This window comes from Falco peregrinus, chromosome 5 (assembly GCF_023634155.1).
Source record: "Falco peregrinus isolate bFalPer1 chromosome 5, bFalPer1.pri, whole genome shotgun sequence".
In the NCBI taxonomy this organism is placed as follows: Eukaryota; Metazoa; Chordata; class Aves; order Falconiformes; family Falconidae; genus Falco; species Falco peregrinus.
Window position 1 is genome coordinate 48961919 of NC_073725.1, and position 19897 is coordinate 48981815.

Below are 19897 nucleotides of genomic sequence, written 5' to 3' on the forward strand. Positions count from 1 at the left end.
GTGCAATAATTCTGTTCCGACTGTCTAATGTAGTAAACTTTAATCATTAGAAAATACTGACATTTTGAACTTGCTGGAGAAATGAATGCTAGGGTATGCACATGAATGTGTTAGAGGCCTTCCCTCTTTTTCACTCATTCTCTCTTTCTCTTTCTCTCATGAAGCTACTTTGCAACCAAATGGACAAGTGATTTAAGTTAAACACACACACACACACACCCCCCCCAGGTTATTTATTTGTCATCCAGATCTGTATCCTAAACCAGTTCATCATGTGGCAGCACAGAAGATGCACAGGCATAGCTGGGAGGATGATGTGGGGTGCAGGAGTGCAGTTACTCAAGTCAACTCTGCTGGCAAAAGAAACCTTTGTCCCAGTGGACAAGTCCAACTGCCAAACAGCTGAAACTAGGCACAAAACTTTCTCACAGACAGGTTGGTGACCACAGCTTTGAAATGCCTGCCATTTCCTTACAGCCTTCTTTAACCATAACAACAGGCCAATTAAAATCAAACTCATCACCCTTTTTCTCTGCAGCTAGAACCTTCTCTTTGTTTCCTAAAGTAAATAATTTAAGTTCAATATAAAATTACACTATTCACAAAATATTAATCAGACTAATTTATACCTCTAAACTTCAGTTGTCCAGACTTCAGTAGGATAATAATAGGTTGAATTAACCCTTCTCAAGTGAATGTCCCATGACCATCTCAGGCTTTTTCATTATTTCCAAAGTATGCAGGATGCAGAATATATGTCCCCTGTGTCCCACAGGCATCCTTCTTCCTGGATGTATGTCATATATCCAAAGGCACTGGAGCAGTTAAATCAACATGCTCTGCATTCTCTCAAAAGGCTGAAGGAAGTGCTACTGAGGATAGACTGGCTGCTCTCTCAGTGCCCGTGTCATATGCAAGGCATTTTTTTAGTCTTTCAACACAAGAATAGCGGCCTTGTGTGTGACAGATAGAACCAGCTTTCAGGGTGAAGCCCCTTCCCCTGCCCCAGTTTTTAAGGCTGGTAAAGTCTATATGTCACATTTTAGCCCTTGTCTTTAGGGGTGAAATAGTGCAACATTTTGTTTTGTCGTGATAAAAAAATCAGTCTTAAAAAAAACCCATATCCCAGCACCACCTTACAAAAACAATCAAGTGATTTAAAGTAACTGGAGAGTCTCAGATGTTAGATTGTTGCAATCTGAAAGTTAATGGGGGAATCTGGGCATCATTGCGCTGAGCAATCTCAGCTTAACTTCAAATGCTCTCCAAACTGTACTCTGCTGATTGTAAAGTGTGCTGCACTGAGTTGTGTCCAATACCACATTCACTTCCAGGCTGAAGTGCACTTGAAAATCTGGAAGTCTGAGGGAGTGCAGAGCTAAGTTATTTAAATGATCTGCTTCTCTTACAATTTGAAACAGCTCTTCAGTTTTGAAATGATTAGGGTCCCAAGCCTGTACCGTTCCAACTGATTTGAAATTATTCTAGTAGGGGCTTTTTAATATACAGTAAGTACTTCATTGTGAATAAAGTCAAGCAATGGCCTATTACAAGAGTTCTAGGTATTTGAAGCCAAGTTAAAATTTAATATCAGGGGTTTAGGGGAAGGTTTGAGTAGTTGATGCCTGAGCTAACAGTTACAACTACCAGTCACTGACCGTTCAGGTGACTCAGGCTTGCCCCATCAAAGAACGTTGGGCCTCCAAATTTTTCTTAGTCCCAAATGCTGGTATTTAATACGCTCCCTTAACTCTTGGGGAATGGAATATGCATCTATTCCACTGCCCAGAACTAAGTCTTAAACACACAAAGGATATAGACACCTACCTTCATGCCTAAACCCCGGCAGTATTCAAGAGGCAGGCAGAAATTCTCCTGCCAGAAGTTAACAGCTCACTGGGAGAGGCAGAGGCTCTGAGAAGAGCTCTAATTTATTGCCTATAGGTAGGGAAGAGGCAACCTCGTTAGCGCTCCCGGCTCTAGTAACTGTCTAATGCAGTACGGGAGGAGGGAGGCATCTCTTGTTAGGGAGAGCATCTCTTCACCTTGATGTGCTATCTCTGGATTGGCAAATCTTTACGTGCTTCTTGAAAACTGGAACTATGTCAACAGCAGTCCTCTCCTGGGGCACCCAGAGGCTGAGGGCTCAAGTGTTCAGCTGTGTGCCACAGCTTTAAACACCTTGCAAAGGCGAACTGTAAGCCCAGACCTGCTGCATGCCAAGGGCTGTTTGCTCACAAGCTGATAGAGGAAAAAGGAATAACCTTTCCCTGTCAGTGTTTAGTGAGAAAGCAGCAGAGAAATCAAGAAATGTGGGGCTAAGCAGCAAAGGAGCAGAGGGGTTGGAAGTTTTAGTACTAACTGTGTCAGCGCAGAGGTCCAGGAGAAAGGTAGAGCTTTCGGCATTTTCCTCCCTTTGACAGTTCTCTGCAGTGGCCTCTGGAGGGGAACCACTCCTCTCCAGGTGCATACAAACAGAATTGCAACACCAAGCACCCTGCTGCAGTACCTAAATATGTTTGTAAATTAAGCTCTACATGTACCAATCTTCTTCTCTACGTAAGGTGATAAAAGTAAATTATGTAGAAGACTACCTTGGAAACTGCATGACACATTTTAGCAGGCTGCTAAGCTCACCTGCATTAATCACTTTGTGATGTATTATGTTTTCTTTCCAAAGTCTTTTAAAACTTTGCTTTCTGTAAAATGCAAAAGTGTGCATAAAATACGCATTCTAAATGCCACAGGGACTGCTCAGCATTGAAGTTAAACCATATCAACTGCTATTAACAAATGGAACCTGAAGGTACCAAAATGTAGCTGTGGTAAGACAGAACTCTTCTGTACCATGTTATCCAGAGGAATCACTGCAGAGGGCTGTAGTTGTAGTACAGCTGTGTCCCCAAACAGATAGGAATTCTTATGAATTTTGGAGGCTTATGCTTATAGAGTCCAACTGCCTGTGTAAGTTCCAGTCAACTAGTATGTCCTCCCCACAGAGGTCTCCAAGTGTTAACATGACCAGAGGTAACCCATTTTCCTCAGATCCAGTCTCCTCCAGCTGAGATAGTAATACAAATCTTTAATGACTAGCCTTTTGTTTCGGCCTTTTTGTCCTTTTTGTTTCAAGAACTTATGTTTCACGTTAAAATGAACTGTGGAGAGAGGTGGTGATGAAATACAGTACTTTTGAAGATGAACATCAAATGCATTTCCTTGCAATGATTTGACATTTAACTTTCTGCACATATGATAAACAAACATCTGGTATTTGTTTTAGAGGATGCAAGCGATTTTATAAGTTATTGCATGCTGTATGGCTGTGATCCGAGATAGGCAGCTGTCTCCAAATCTGAAATCTTGACATTTCATTTCCATTACCAGAGTTTCAGCTTTGACTAACTGCAGCATGTTGCTAGTTCTTTTTTTCAAATTTTGTTCACTTTCATTCAGATTAAAAAGCATATCTATCTTGGAAAATGATGCCTTAGGGCCTTATCCAAAAACACAGCCTTTGACAACTGCCTGTGCTGCAATGTGACTGCCTTTACTCATAACTACAAGACTGGGAGCAGACTTCCCTACAGGAATGGGCCCCTAACTTACCAGAAGTGAGGAACATCTCAAGTGTGTATTTTTTTTCCAGGACAGAATGTTCATGTGAAAAAAGCCCCAGTTGTTCCTACTTCTAAAATTCTTTGCCACAAGAACATGTTGCAAGACACTAGTTGTTTCTACATATGAATTACTTCCTCTCTATTTATTCTGCAATATTTTTAAGCATCCAGGAAAAATATTTTTACTGCTGTCTTACTGTCTCCAAAAAATGTGAGTGGGTGACACATTGTTAAGACACAGATATGAAAGCAGTGGCATACGCATTTTGCTAGAGAGCAGTTAAGGAGAAGGAAAGGGAATAACATTTAGCTCTGTACAATGTATCATGTAGCAAATCTTAGCAAACTGCTGGATAAAGAATAACATAAAACATACATGAACTGAAATTAATACTGGTGCTTCCTGTTGTCATACATAACCATGTCATAGTATGGAAAACCTTATTTTTGCAATGAAAATCTGCCTTGCTAAATAAAATACAGTCATTAAGGGAGATGTAGCAAGGGAGCAGTTTTACCAGCTTTTAACACTCCTACTGTAGGTCTGTTCAACAGCCTGAGAAAATAAAAGACAAAGTGCTGGAGTTTGATTAACAACAGGAAGCTTTTTGTTGTGGGCATCTCTTGTGGCTTGAAAAGCTGTATAATCCATCACTTGACACAACATACCAAAGTAAATATTTTTAGAGAACTGTGTCATTTCCCTAGATAGCATACAGTGTTCTGAGTCATATTAACTGTTGTGACACTTCACTGTTCTTCTGTCAAATATTTAATTAAGTAAGAGTTGATCTTTTTTATTAGATGTTGCTGTTGATTTGACCAATCATGCACTCCCATGATGTATACACAACTGTCACTTAATTCCTTTATTTATTGAGCTTTAAGTAAAGAAGATTATAATGCTAAGTAAAAATGGTACAAGCTCTAGTAGAAATTCTGAAAATAGTCTAATTAATTTGGTTGGAAAATTACTGCCAAAAGTCATTGCCCTTGAAATGAGTAGTCATTACAAGAGCACAACTCCTTGATTAATGGCAGGGTGTAAATATTCATACTGGGTTTAAGTGAAAATAGTTAAGGCTGTAAACCATCTCAGATCTTTGTGCAAAAATCTGAGTGATATTTGTGGCAGCTCCATAAAGAATGTGAGGAGAAAATATTGCTGCTAGTAAGATCTCTCTTGAGTCACTGAAGTCTTTCTCATTGACCTTGACAGCAACATCCTGAAAGCCCCAGAAGAGAAAGCTAATCACACACTCAACTTCTAGTCTGTGCTAACAACTGTCCTCAGTCAGTATGCTTTACTGAACTGATGCTTATGTGACTTGGCAAAAATGGGGAAGCGTGAAAGAGAGGATGAGCAAACATTCATGCCAAGGAAATAGGAATGCTTGGCAGAAAAAAGGAAATTAACTTTCTTTAGCAGTGGAAATATTCCTCACGGTCTTCACCTTCTGCTCAAATCCTTTTCTGCAGCAGAAAAAACATAAATGTAAAGATTCCCCCAACTGAAAACAAAAAATAGACTCAAAGGACACTACCACATTGAGATACTTATGCTGGGATTGTGGTACTGAGTACAGTAATTTTTTGAGAGGCAGATCAGCCAGTTTCTACAAGAGAAAATTTAAGATGAACATGAAAAACTCTGACTGATGAACATAAAAGAACCTCAGTCATCATTATGAGGCTGGCTCAAGAAAGAAAAGATGCAGAAAGTGTAAGAAAAATGAAATCCAGAAACAAGAAGGAAAAAAGAAAAGACAAGAAAAAAATGAAAGAAAAGGCCTCTGTGTCTCTGACAGAGAAAAGATAATGCTTGTGTGGGCTGTGTTGCATCTGGATTCATGGCACATTCTCCCACTCTTATGTTAATTTTTTTTTGCATAAATCAGAAGCAACTAATTAAAAAAGAAATATTTAATTCTGACATGTTCTTTGAACTGGTGTTCCATCTGGTTCTGTTTGAATAGTAAAATCTGCTGTAGTTGTAAAAATTGGCAAGCAGCACTCTGGTAAAGAGAAACAAAAGAGACTCAGTACAGCAGGTTAATACACTAGCATTTCAACTTGAGACATTTCCAGAATTCAGCAAACCAAATCGCTCCAGTATGGAAACTATAAAGATCAAATGTGAAAGAGAAATGCTGCAAGTAGGCCGGGAAAAGCACTGCCACTGCTACACATTAGCTCTGTGTGATATTTCTAGTGTGAGTTTTGAAGGACTTCAGTTTAAAAGCAAGGGCAGTGCAATGCTCCCCTGAAATGGGCTCACTGTATTGTATGAAATGCATCCAGTGCACATGCAGTGATAGGGAACGATCCTTCTGCTATTCATTTGCAAGCTCCACCTTACGCATTCATGTGGTACTCTGATGTAACACGATTGTTATTCAGAAGACTCAGAAAATACCTTCTTCTTAATTTATTTTTTCACTTGAAAACTACTTAAAACCTGAACAGCAAGATACAATAAACTCTGATAACAAAGGGGGGAAAATGTAATCGTATTGGGATTTCTATAGGCTTTGGGATCTAAGTAATCAGCATCTTATGCCATTCAAACCCTCTCTGTAGCAATGAAGAGAAAGGCTGATTAACTCCCAGTGCTTTAGAAAAAGATTGTTTTACATCTTGCAGGAGCATATCTTGCTGTGAAATATTACTTCTTTAAAATGAAAACCTTTGCTTTGGCAGTACATTAACTTGCAAATGGATAACCTAAGACATGTACAATGACTTGGTCAAGAAAAGAGGAATGTGAATGGCCCCTTTCTCCAGCTAAGATACTTAGGAACCCTTGCTGAGCAATAAATGAATCAGGAACGTAATACTTTTAATTAACGTTTTCTGAATACTTATTTGTAATTTACATTTAATTTTAAACCTGAGCTTAATCCTCTGATCTGGAATGAAGACAACTATTTAGTGCAGCTTGAATGTAACCTTCCCCAGTTTGTGTTAGAAACTATAGAAAAGGGAAACTCTATAGCAATACTTGCAGAACCACTCTTTTCTGAGAGAAGGACATCATTGTAGGACTTTTTTCCCCCTAAGTGTACTGAGCAACTAGTGCACCAATGGGAAACAAGTAAGCCAAAGCTTCTCTATCAGGCTGCTTCACATGTGAATAACAGGGCTTTGGGTGGAAAACGCTGAATGTTGTCTATAAAGTTCTTCTCTAGCATTTTTTTGCCAGCTGCTGTACTGTTAAAATCAGAGGGCACAGGCAGAAGGGCTTGATTTATAATACATTTTGGTATTTTGAATGGAAGTACAATATTACACATGTAATTACACACAGAAATAACCTCTGCTTCTTCCTGTTTTGTAGCATACCTACGCTAATTGGGTAGGAAGCTGGTAAGTGATGGGATGATATACTGTGCAGAATTAAACTCTCCTGTCTCAGACAGCACGCCTTGATGGTTTAGATAGATCTGACTATGCTATCACTGTGGTCAGAGCGAGTTCTACTGAAATCACTGGAATTTGCTACACTTGGATATTTTTGAAAGTTCAAGCTTTTCTATAAACAGTAGCAACAAAATGAGGAAAAAGTACCAGTGTCTAAGATTTGATACTTTTTAAGCCTGATTTCACTGGCAATTGGAATGAGTCTATAACCTGTGTCACATAGAAATATATGTATTTTCTTGTGATCAGCTTTCTCATCTTGGAAAATCGGCACAGTCTCTTTAAATCAGTCATTCATCCACAGGAGTCTGCATTCATTTATTCTCTGTTAAATGGAACTGTCAGTTTTGTTGCACCAAAATTCGATTTTCTATTTCATACACATTGTGTATGATGATTTTAATTTACTACTGGGTCACCAAGCAAGTCACTGCTTTTTTAAAATATGAGTTTCTGCTGCCTTCTAGAAAAATATCAGGTAGCTGAGGTTAGATGGGGTGGTAAGGGTACTGTAAATGTATGGTGAAAAATGAGAGACAAAGACTGTACGTGCAAAGATAATTTTTGGTTTTTCTTTGGTTCACTTCTGAGGCTGTGATTTGGGAGACCTGCTGCTGAGAGTGGTGCTCTTGTCCCGTGCTGGTGGAGGAAGGGGGACAGCAGATGGGGTGGTGCAGGATAGTTGATTACCCAGAAAACTTCACCACCTGCTCCTAAAGCAAACCAGGGAGATTGGCTGCCTCCAGCTCTGCCCTTCTCTCAACAAAGCCTGTTCAAACTCCAGCCATGGGGGTCTCATTTCCAGGCTTTCTTTGGCCAGCTAATGGTGCCTGGTTTGCGTAACCCCACTCTGCCTCTCTAAAAGTTGCTCTATATCCAGCTATGTAAAGAGCAAAGCCATTGATTTTTAAGTGCTGTGGCTTTTTAAAATAAACACAGGATGTATTTTCTTAGTTAAGCTTATCATGGAAGGGGGCAACACTTCTATGGACAGTTAATTTTTATGGCCTGATAAGAAGATTTTAAAATTACTTTGTGCTATGTTAGCCCTTCAGCCCCTAGCTTGAATTTAATAGGATTTGCAATGGAATAGGTTGGTCCTGTCTCTGTTAAAGACCGAAAGCCACCTTAGTCTGTAGTACAATAATCCATAATCTAAATATAACCTGTTAAAGTAAGTCCTGGTTTTATACGTGATAGGGCAAACCAATATTTTCAGCAGCTTCAGAGGATCAACACCAGAAATTAGTTTGGCCTGAAGTGTTCAACACAGGAGGCTGCAATGAAGAGAAAGACCAGACGACACAGGTACAGCTGGTTGGTAGAAGTTATGTGTAAACAGCGCTTCTCTTATGAGAAGCCAGTTATTCCTGAAAACAGGGGAACTGAACCTCAGCTTAATGTTTGGCCAACTGTGTTTTCTCTGCTAGTAGGTTTTGTTTATCAGACAGCTATGGTGTTTATTCTGATGCCTTTTAAAAGAGTTTTTTTTAAATCTTGAATGAAAACATCAGAGATAAAGCAAAAATGGAAATATTTCCTTGTTGAAATATAACTTTTTTTTTTTCCTTTTTTTTTCTTTCTTTTCTTTTTCTGTGGGAAGAAGCAAATTGCTTTTTGAAGGGCAAGTATTTACCACTTGGAAGAAATCTCATTTATCCTTCCACTTTACCTATTTTGCTACTGCTGTGAAAATGTCATCTAATGGGCAGAACAGAATTAAACTGGGACAGAAAAGGAGGATGATACAAGGACAGAGAGGCAAATAATAGCTCAGCAACAGAAAATCTGCAGCGTAGATGCTGGGATGGGGAAGGGCCCATAGGACTCATGAACTCCTCAGCTTCATACTACTGTGCAGGTGTGGAAAGAGTGAATAAGAATGCACAATTGTCTGCAAAGCACTCAGCAGTACACCTATCATCTCCAGCCCAGGGCTGGCCCCGTGACAACAGGGACCTTTAGCTCAGTAACAACTCTCCTTATTATAACATGCCTCAGCTGTGTGTTCCTACCCAAGGCTGTGTTTCTAGCCACTACCCTTAGTCACTTAACTTCTAGCCTTGAGCTCTACTTCACCTGTAGTTCGACACCTGCCTAGTCTTGTAGCTTAATTTATTTCTGCTGGACACAGAAAAATCTCCTTCTGAGGTACCTTCCTTCACAACTGCAGGATGTCCTGGCTGCAGTGGAGCAGATGTGCTGCAGTGCCTTGTAGTTGGGTGGGCAAGGCTGCCTCGGTCCCCATGGGGTCTGCAGGTCATCAGGGAGAGAGCTCCCCTACCAAGCAGAATGGCACAAGCAACTGATTTTTTAGCTTGATGGCAGTTTAAAGACCAGCAAACTATAACAAATGTTTTGAATCGTGCCAAACGTGTGAACCTGGTGAATGGAGAAAAAACAAGGGAGGAGAATAATTTTGTACAGAGTTTTTGAGTGGCTTTAATTCCTGTGAAAGAAAGTAGAAGAGAAAGATGTTGTGATTTAAAAAAAAAAAACTTGTGGTGTTTAGTTTAAAACCATATTTAAAGGTTTTAATTTCTTTCCCTCCTGGAGCCAACTAGTGAAAGTAAGATAAATTTACAAAATTATTTTAGTAGTTGCTGAATCAGTGCTTTTGCTGGACACATTTTTAATTCTCTATCTCAGCTCTAAAGGGCCATCTGTCTTGCAGCCGTTCAGGGGATGTAGGGCCGGACTGGGAAGTGGATGCATAGGTAATTACAGAGTTATATACAAACTACTCAGATCTCTGCATAATGGATCCCCTGAAAGAACTGAAACTATTACAATGATTAGGCTGGTAGTGGAGGCTCGGAGGGGCTCTGCTTCTGCTGCTCCTCCATATGTTGCATGCAGGATTGCTCGAAGCCACGCAGGACTCTCCTCTGTATTAGGGCTGATGCTGAAACATGTCAGAGGGAGGTAGAGAGGATTTTCTTCTAAACTGCATTTTGCACCTGCACTTCTGGAGGAATAAGGCTGCCAACAGTTCTGCATAGTTCTCTGAGCATCTCTTCAGCCTCCCCAGAGTGATAAATCTATGGCTGGGAACTTTCTGGTACTAGAAGACCTCTTAAAGCACTTTGAATAATCAAAAAAACCTTCATACTTTGTAGGACCCTTTTATTTATCCCTCTCCCTCTCGTCTAATTTCAGTACTTGCCTTTATGAAACTACCATTTATTTCCATGTCAGAGTAAATAAAGGTATGAATGTATCCTGATGGGTCAATTAACCCTGGTTCTGTGCTGTGTCAGTCTGTCCTGGCTGTGATTTCCAGAAAGGAATAGTCTTTTGTCATTCTTTGCCCATGTGCAAAGTATGTTAAGACCATAAGATAACTGTAATACTTTTCCACACAAAGCTAACTCTGCTTTTTGTAATTTCTGAGGTGCAGTTATGAACTGTAAATGCCATGAACCGAAGGCATGACTTGTATTTTAAAGTGGTAGAAAAGACAAAGGACTGACAGTTTTTGTGCTTTCATGTCAGCGTGCTCCCTAATGATGGGCCAGCCCTACCACAGATCCTCTGAACTTCAGCTCTCAGGCAGTCCTTCAAAGGCTAGGAGACCTGGGAAGCCTCAGCTTCCCATGTTTAACATTATTCTTTGCACTAATATGATGCACTTCACTGCAATATCAAACTCCAAAAGAAACAGAAATAATAAGAATAAAAATAACAGCAGACATTGTTGACTTGCACTTCCTTGAGCTTTCATGTGAAGTATTTAGATAGGCTTGCTCGATAAAGTCAACCTAAACAGCTGCCCGATGTAAGAATAAACCTGTTAATGAAATAAATATGCTGTGCAGCAACATATATAAATACTGACTATATTTTTAAGTGAATACCTGATAAGGAAATAAGCTATGACACAGATGAAAGGTCAAGACACCAAATGACAAGCTGCAATTATTTTCAGAATTGCTACAGAAATAAATCTGGACTAATCTATATACCAGTTCACATCAGCAATGCATGCTCCAGGGTTTCACTTACAAAGGAGCGAATAATGAAGAACGTAGGTTACTGCAAATGTAAAGGAATGAAGACAAATGTGGAAGGAAAACTCCAGCTCCAAGGTCCCTCTTATTCTGGTGAAGCAGTGTATACATAGAAGTGTTTTAAATCAGGGGAAGTGTATTTTCCTTGCACAGGAGAGTTAGTGTTAAATAAACAACTGATATTTCAATCAGTGGAGGCAAGGGGGATCTCCCAGGCTGCTTTCTGAGGAGGGTTATTCTTACCTCTCTGGACTTTCTCCAGATCCCTAAATGCTGCGAGATGCAGAGGGAGAATTTTACACCAGATCAGCTGATATTCCTATGGCTGGCTGGTCTAGAGGTCTCCAGAATTACTCTGCAACAGTCATAGATGCCAAAGGGATGGGTAGAGAACAAGGTGGAGATGGGCAGGCAGAGGTCAGAGGCAGCAAACCAGATCTGCTAACCTCTAACTCCAGCCGTTTACGTGTGATACAAGATCTGTACCCTGCTGAAAAAAACTAGCAGTACAAATTTGGGCTGGATTAACCATTTATTTTTTATTAACCAGAGCACACAATAAGGACTTCATCTTAGTGTAGGGCTGCAGAATGAGATAATACCCAATCCAGAGTATAATGTCTGTTTATGTTAACTCTCCTGCTAACAGTTTTTGAAAAATTTGAACTGTCAGAGCATGTTTATAACAGAGTAGTGTTTTTTGTTTTATAGCTGCTAAGTTTTGATTTGATACTAGGATTCTTAAAGCTGGATTTATGGTTTTATCCAAACCCAACTGTAATATGAACTGAAAATTTTGTGTTATTAACAAATATGCTTTGCTTTCTGGGAAAGCTGTAGGTCTCAGTCTAACAGCATGAGAGAAAAATTGTGCCACCCAGAAATTATCATCCAGCTTGATGGGAGTGTAAAGATTTGTGTTATATGCATTAGAAGAAACATTTTGATAAAACCCATACAGATTCTGCAGTAAAAGTACCCAGAAGGTGTTGCTCCTTGCGGGTTTGAAAACCCACACCATTATGAGGATTGATGATAGCGCAGGTTCCCAGTGACCCTAGTAATAGGCAATCAGTCTCCCTTCAAAACCACACACACGTGGGTCTCAAGTGTCTTTAGCTGATGGCACCTATCCAGCCGGGCACTCCCCCTGGAGCTCCCCCTGCTCCTGCGCTGCACTGGGGGGCTGCTGGCCATGACCCATCGGGGCGTCCCTGAGGTGCAAGGGCTTGCCAAGCACAGTGGCCTGTGGCTCCTGCTCAAAGGCTTCAGAAATAAGATGCAACAAGTTCCCTAAATATAAAGATTTCACATGTTACTCTTTCAGATGAGTGTAAGCGTAACTGCTGTTCTTAAATGTGAACATTAAATCTACTCTGTAAAAGCACAATTACTGCTGCCATGGCAGAAATCAGTCATCCCTTTTGAAGGAATGCCTTGAAAATGCAATCATAAAATCCCCGCATGTTATGGATTTCATTAACATTGTACTCCCCTAGGATTCCCAATTGCACAATAACAGGAGTTCTTTAAATTTTAAATGCCACAGACAGGAACAGTTTCACTAAAACCAGATGTGAAACCCTTGCACTGGCCTTCTTACTGGTTCTAAGGACTGAAACTGGCTGGTAATTGATACCTATTAACATGTTTGTTGTTCAGATTACAGAAATGGAAACACTATACTATTTTTCCTGTGAAAGGATACGTTAATGAGGGACAATGACTTACGTTGCAATGGCAGTTCCCTGCTCGTGATTAAATTAAAAAGCTTGTGGTTTTTTTTTTTTTTTTAATTATGTTATTTCACACTGAAGAGCAGTCAAGTGTGCAAAATGTAAGTGTAATGAACAAGTAGGCGGAGCTTAAGCTTGAGGAGCTAATAACATCCCATATGACAATAAACTAACTTCATGCTTATTTTTGGCAGCCCTTGCCTCATGCATATCTTTATTCCATTCATATTAGAAAATCCACAAACTTTATTAATGTGTTTTTAAAGAAGAAATGCAATCTGGAGTGTCTCTGTTTCTGATTATGGAGTCACTCCAAATCTCAAGTTAGTTGAGCAATGTTCAAAAGTGTGTTTGAGGGTAAAAGTACTGTGCAGACTTATGGTGTGACTGTGCTATGGATATTTTGAACCTATGCTTTGACATTTATTTCCAAACAACTAAGGAAAGGAATGGAAAAGCAGCTTTTGCTTAGCAGAGCCCTGTAAGCAGGCAGCATTCAGATGAATGCAGTAGTTGGTACCTTCTCAGCCACAAAGGAGCCATCTAGTTTTTCCACCAAAGAATGGGTTTCAGGTCCACAGATGGAATTCATGCAAATCCATTACTAAAAAGCCAACACTATTTTCCTAATTATTTTCAGTTAAATCATCCAAACGACATCAACACCTCAAATGAGACAATCATATCACATGCCTTCTAAACGTCCTTTGTAGATACCAATCGCCCTTTGCTGATACTTAACTGAGGTTTTCTGTTTCTTTTGTCTTAGCAAAAACATTAACCTTGAAGGGAGGGGTAAAAGGAAGGGAAATGAGAACTATTATGTTTCCCTTATGCAAAAAAAGAAAGACACACTAAGGAAATTAGTATTTGGAGCTGGATTTTCAAGCTGCTTTGCCCATGTATGATTGTACATATCTCATACATATGCCTAGTTGCATATGCATATTAGCAGTTTGAAGGCAGACATCACTGCTTAACCAGCTGCAGTGTGTGTGCAGGTATGGAAACCTGCAATTGTAGAAAAAATCAATGAATACTGATATACACAAAATCTCTGCCTCAAAGAAAAGGACATATAGGCAGAAATTTTCACTTCAAAAGTTCCAAGTTCAGCATTGCAGTATCCTTCAGCACAGTTTTTTTCTGTTGAGTATTTTCTAGAGTTCTTACACCGTGCAGCAACAATCCATTTATGCTGTACTGCACCAAAGCAAATATTTCACATAAATGACTAGTTTGCAGTAGCTTACAGAACAAAACAGAACAAAGTGGCCTTAGTCCTTCATATACAAGTGCCTTCCTCCTTTTATAAAATATGGCTTGTTTTTTTTTCAATGGGTAATTTCAGAGTATTTTATCAGTTACATGGTTGTTTGTCTGTATGCTTTTATGGAGATGAACATCTGTTCCTGGGGATATTTGTACAGAGGGAACATGGGATTTCAATATTTTATCCAGATACAAACTTGCAACATGTGCTTACGGCCAATGGCATCAAGAGTTTGTAGAATGTGGTAGTCTGAAGCACTTAGCACCCATCTGAAGATTGCCAAAGTAAGTTTAACAGGAAAGCATTTAGAACATGTTTGGAAGTTTGAATTAGTGATGTTAGTATTGAATTATACCATAATAAATAAGTATGAGAATATCCTCCTGACACAAATGGAACCAAAGATTAATTAAACCCTTGTGCCTTGTGAAAATCCCGGGGATATCCAAACTAGCTCGGTTGCTTCTGCTACATGGGTTGAGTGGTAGAAACGACTTAAAACAGTTCTTCTGCAACACATGTTGCCTATTCAACGAAATGCATTGTCAAGCAAGACTTTCCAGGCTCAGTCCTGCAAACAAGACCCAGCTCTGTAGCAAAGGCTGCTACAGCTTAGTTGCTCTGTCAGGAGGTCTGCCTTGGGAGTGCCGGTCCCTCCACATGGGGCCAGGGCAGTGCAGGAGATGCCCTAGGTCTCAATTGCTCAGGGAAATGGTTCATGCTGCCTTTTCCAAACCAGGGGCAGGGTGAAGTACGTGAGAGCTGTGGTGTGAGCAGTACAGCATACAACCAAACGACTTTTTGGCTGATGTGGTAGCTGGAGGCAGTGTAAAACTGCTAAAAATTATGCTCAGTGGTTGTTTCAGCCCCTGAGCATCCTGGTTTAAGGCAGAAAGCAAAGGAGGATGAGAAATTCATAGGCAGGAGGCCTGAGGTACCCTGAGCTGTTTTAAGCATAAATCCCAGAGTAGCTTGGATTCTGTTATGTGTTTGTTATTAAAAAAGTTAATGGTTAAAAAAGTCCTTTGAAACTTTTTCTCAGAAAGATCTAGTTCTAAGTGAAAGGATTAAGCTCTCTCTCTATATATGTAGTCATCATAACTTAATAAAGTTAATAAGCACACAGAACACACGAATGAGATTTGACTAGCTCTCTTGTTTTGATTATACAGTCATAAATGCATAAGTGACAGCAGAAAAGAAGGAAATAAAGAAAAAGTGGTGGCCCTCTGACCAGATGAAACACATGGAATTTGATTCTGATGCATTCCACTCTTTTTTCATGTGCATTCCATGGATTGCAAGTGGCAATGATTAATAACAAGCCTTGCACTTAGATAAGGCTTGGGAGATTTTAACATTTATTCCTAAGTAAGGAAAAAGGATCAACAGATATTTTTTTGCCACTCTGAAGTCTGATTAGGTCCATCATAGATGATTACCAAGTTGCCAAGAGCTCAGGATGTGTAGGGGCCCCTAAGCAGGACACCTGAGAGTCCCATTGTGTGCCAAGGATCAGAAGGGAAAGATCTCCCCCTCTTTCTTCTTTACTAACTAGTGCTCAACATGTTTTTAATGTTTCTTGCAGACAGCAAACCTCACAGGGAAACGCCAGTGTGAGCATTTGTGTGGATGGCTAATAAGGCATTGTTTTTATATGTCAGTTAGTAATTTCCTATGGAAAACAACAGAAGCCAGAGGAATGTTTCAAATATATGAACAAGTTTTCAATATCAGTAATATTGATCTAATATGCTCAACCCTTTCTCTTAGCTTTTGCCAACAGAAACAGAATCTAGGTTGCAACTAAGAAGTCTGACTACGACTGAGATAAATCAGTGGTTTTTTTCACCTAATGATACTAACGCTTGCCTGCTAGTATACATTATTTGTGTACAGTAATTCATATGAACAATCTTAAACTGTTCAGGAATCATGTGCCATTAACCTATGTACTTGATAACAAATAGCAAACAAGCCCAAGCAGACTAGCTGAACTCGAGGGGTCTCTTCATGGCGACAAACGTTTGCACAATTTCTCCTGTATTAACAGAGTGAAGCCAAGGCAGCTGATCTTTCTTTCTAATGAATGTTGTGTTTCAGGATGTGGAAGAATAGCCACTAGACAGAGACCATTGAACTCATTTCATGACTAACATATTCTAGAAGGGACTTAGGTCTTCTGAGGTGAAATCTGAGTGCATGAAAACACCACGCTGTATTAATGCTTAGCTGTAATCAGCTAGAGACATAGCACATGCTCAGTTTACTGGGACATTCCACTTTAAGTGCATGTTAAACTAATATTGACTTTTCCACTAAACCAAAATCTCTGTTATTTGTGCTCAGAAGACTGAAAAAACAATAGATGTGGGAAGCAGAACAATTAATCTTCCTGACCTTTTCTTTTTTTATACCTTTGGGAGTCAGTCTTTTTTTGTGTCTAATAGGGAATGTGAACGATTCACTTGCAATGATTCTTAGATTATGTAGAAGTACTTTACTGTGTTTTTTTCATTCTTTCTTTTGCATTCTCCACATTCAATAAACTCCACAGAGTATTATTAATAATATCTTTAAAACATTATCTTTTTACCTGTATCCATTCTCTGATAGAATCTTCCCCTGGGGTCCATCCATTCTCAGGGTAATTTAGCCGGGACCTTTCTGAAGACCAGATAGCGCTGTACTGGGAGGAGACAGTGATTTGATCAGAGTGAATTTCTCCTGACTCCATACCTAGTGGTTCCATGCACTGGAAATCTGAAGAAAAATAAATTACCATTGTTATTATGGTCAGCTTTTTGATATAGACTTTGAATAATGAGAACGTTTTCCTGCTTTGAATATGAATATCTAAAGAATTTATTTTTATGTGACTTTGAATTCTTTAACAACTTTAAGTGAGGCAGTGTTGGGCTTATGGTGTCATTCTTAATACCGTCATTCAAGTTACCATGGCAATTCCTGCAATAATAATGCTATACAAATATTTTTAGCCCAGCATTGTAGCCATTTCAATATAGGACAATAGATTTCTCTTTTCTAGGGTAGCACAGGCACTTCTGTGGGTTTATAATATAAATCAAAGTATGTTGAACTCATAATTATGCACAAAGCCAGGAAAGACAGACCAGATGACTGTATAAAATAATTTTATTTTAAAACTATTTACTCTAGTACAAAAAGTATAAAATGTTTTTTAAATATTATTAAAATTCCAGCCATTCTCTGTGGATCCTGGCCACTGGAAAGGAACAGATCAACAAAATTTGAATCCAGGCTAGAATATTACTAACCTAAGGGAATTACCATGTTTTCTGTAACATGCAGTATTTTAAACAAGCTGATCATCTCCATGCAATCTTTCCTTGTTGACATAAAAATTACCTAGATAATTTGGAATCGACACCCTAGTCACTATAGTGAGTTCAAAGGCTAATACAGCATGAAGACTAGTTCTTCTCTCACTCTTCAAAAATAAAGGCTCCAACCCCCACTGAAGTGAGAGAGGCTGGTGTCTTTAGATGGATCCTCACACCCAGCTGCTCACGCACTGCCTTGTCAGAAGTTTACCAATCCTATTGCAAAAGCAGGAGAAAATAACATGTGTCTATGCTTCTCTTCAAGGACTTCATAGTATATAAATATAATTAATTCCTTCATTAGCAGTTTAAGGTAAAATAGCAGTGTGTGAAGCAGAGGCCCTGACATTTGGGTACAGACCCTTTTTTATCACACCTTCTACAGAGATGACATATCTCTGTCAGGGTGGGTGGGTGCTGAGCTGAAGGTCTGAAGCTTTCAAAATCTGTGAGTTGGAAAAATGAGCTTTTAATAAGCAAAGTTCTGATCTTTCGATGAAAATTAAAACATTCTGAAAAAACAGTATAAATCTTTTATGACAGATCCCAAAACTTCTATTCAGAAATGCTGTCAGGGTACCTTATAGGAGTTGTAGTTAGGGTGTCCCATAACTGAATTATCAAACTTGTTGCCAAACCACATTTCCCATGGCATACCACCCTTTCCCCCACTTCTGTGCTGCTCCAATGTATTGGAGCCTTGAGTGAAGTACTGAAACTTGAACTACGCTGGGGTAAAACTCAAAGTAAAATTAACTTCTGCTTGGAATTGGAAGGAGAGCCGTACATAATCCACTAAAGAATGCAAGATATGGTAGGTGGGAATAATTTTAAAATATCTAAATATTAGGTGTATAGTTTTATCTGGACATGTGGGCTTTCCCTGTAGTCTACTGAGAGAGAAAAGTACCTCCAGGGCACACCTCACATGTCTGAGATAAGTAGGCTGAGCTGGTCCCTGGAGGTGACCCCTTCTCTATTGAGAGCACAAAGAGGAAGGGTGGGTGAAATGAGGTGAGGTGAATCTCTCCTGTGTCTAAGCCTGCATCCCAGCATAGCAGATACTATTAACTCTGGCTTCAGTGTGATGACACCTCCCTCTATAGCCGAGGGAGGATGACTGGAAGAGGTGGACACATTGCTTGTGCTAGCTAATGAGGGGGCAGGAGCAGCATGTACATAAGGAGAAGCCAAACTAGCTGGAGATAAAATCTGAAAGAGTTGGAGGAGGATGCTTCCCATTCACAGAGACTGGGTACGTCCCATTCCCTCTTCCTAGCTAGGCAACATGCAAGAAAGCTATTAGAGAGGCACGGGGCAGAGGAGAGCTGGGGAGTAACATCGATAATTTCAGTTTACTCAGTTTTCTTTGGTTTCTTCTTTGATTAAACAAGTGCCTCAAATCTGGGTGGATCTGCTCAAACCTCAGTAAGTTGCAGAAAGGAGAGAGAGTTTGATTTAAAGTGTGTGTTCTATCATCAAGCAAAGCAAGGAAGTCTGCAAGGACATGGTGTAACACAGCCTGTTATTTTCCTGTGTCTCCCTCACTTTGTTTCATTCTCTGTCCAAAGGGTAACTATGAAAATGAGGCAACTGGGAAAAAAAATACGAGACAAAGAACAAAGCTTAGATAGCTTATGAAATAGTTTAACAAGAGCACATATATTAAATGGGTCCTTTTTATTCAAGAAATCGATCATCAAAGCTTAGTCCATGTAATAAAAGAAGGCTTTGGATAGCACATTCATTGTTCATGTTTCATTGTTTTAATGCAAGCGTTCAATTGCTCCGCATTCCTGTGTTTCCTTGGTCAGCACAGTTTTTCACAATAATTATCCCAACTTCCTGGCAATACTGTGGAATTAAACTGTAAGAAGAATTCTGCTTCTTGCACTGCTTTTTAAAGGGCAGCTGTTCTTTTAAAAAAAAAAAAAAAAGAAAGAAAAAAGAAAAACAGAACCAACCCTTCCCCACCATCTTATTTATTTAATTTTCCTTTAAAGTTTCATGGAACACCTGGTCTGCAAGAAGACATAACAGATAATATTTTCCAAGAAGCTCTGCGGGATACATAAATACTGACCTTCTGATACACTGCTCTGCGACACGCTGTAGTTTGCTGAGAATCCCTCTTTTGCTATTGCACTGTCAGTGTAAAATACCATTGAAAGAATCCCTGTTGAAGACCGGACACGTCCTGGGTTGTTCTGCCCACAATAACGCCCTATATGTGGGCCAACTGCAAAGAAACAGGATATAATAGTAAACTACCAGTTCTGCTACAACAAAAGATGCCAATACAATAGCCTCCTAAAGACAGCCCCTCAGGAGGAAATAGTGAACCTCTACAACAGCTCAAAAACACAATCTTATCAATAACATAGCAGTGAAGAATAAGTGGCTTATTCTACCCCAGTAATGTTACTTCTAAAATGTTCCAGCTAGCACTCCATAAACCTCTGAAAATGTAAAGAAC

The 19897-nt window shown here is 39.5% G+C and overlaps 1 protein-coding gene across 1 annotated transcript in view; it reads right to left on the reverse strand.

Annotated features, from left to right (window-relative positions):
- NRP1 (neuropilin 1) overlaps positions 1-19897 on the reverse strand; it is a 114753-nt gene that overhangs the window by 35268 nt on the left and 59588 nt on the right. The window contains 2 exon segments of the mRNA XM_055804050.1: positions 16653-16819; positions 19505-19660. Coding sequence (XP_055660025.1) covers positions 16653-16819; positions 19505-19660 — 323 coding nt within the window.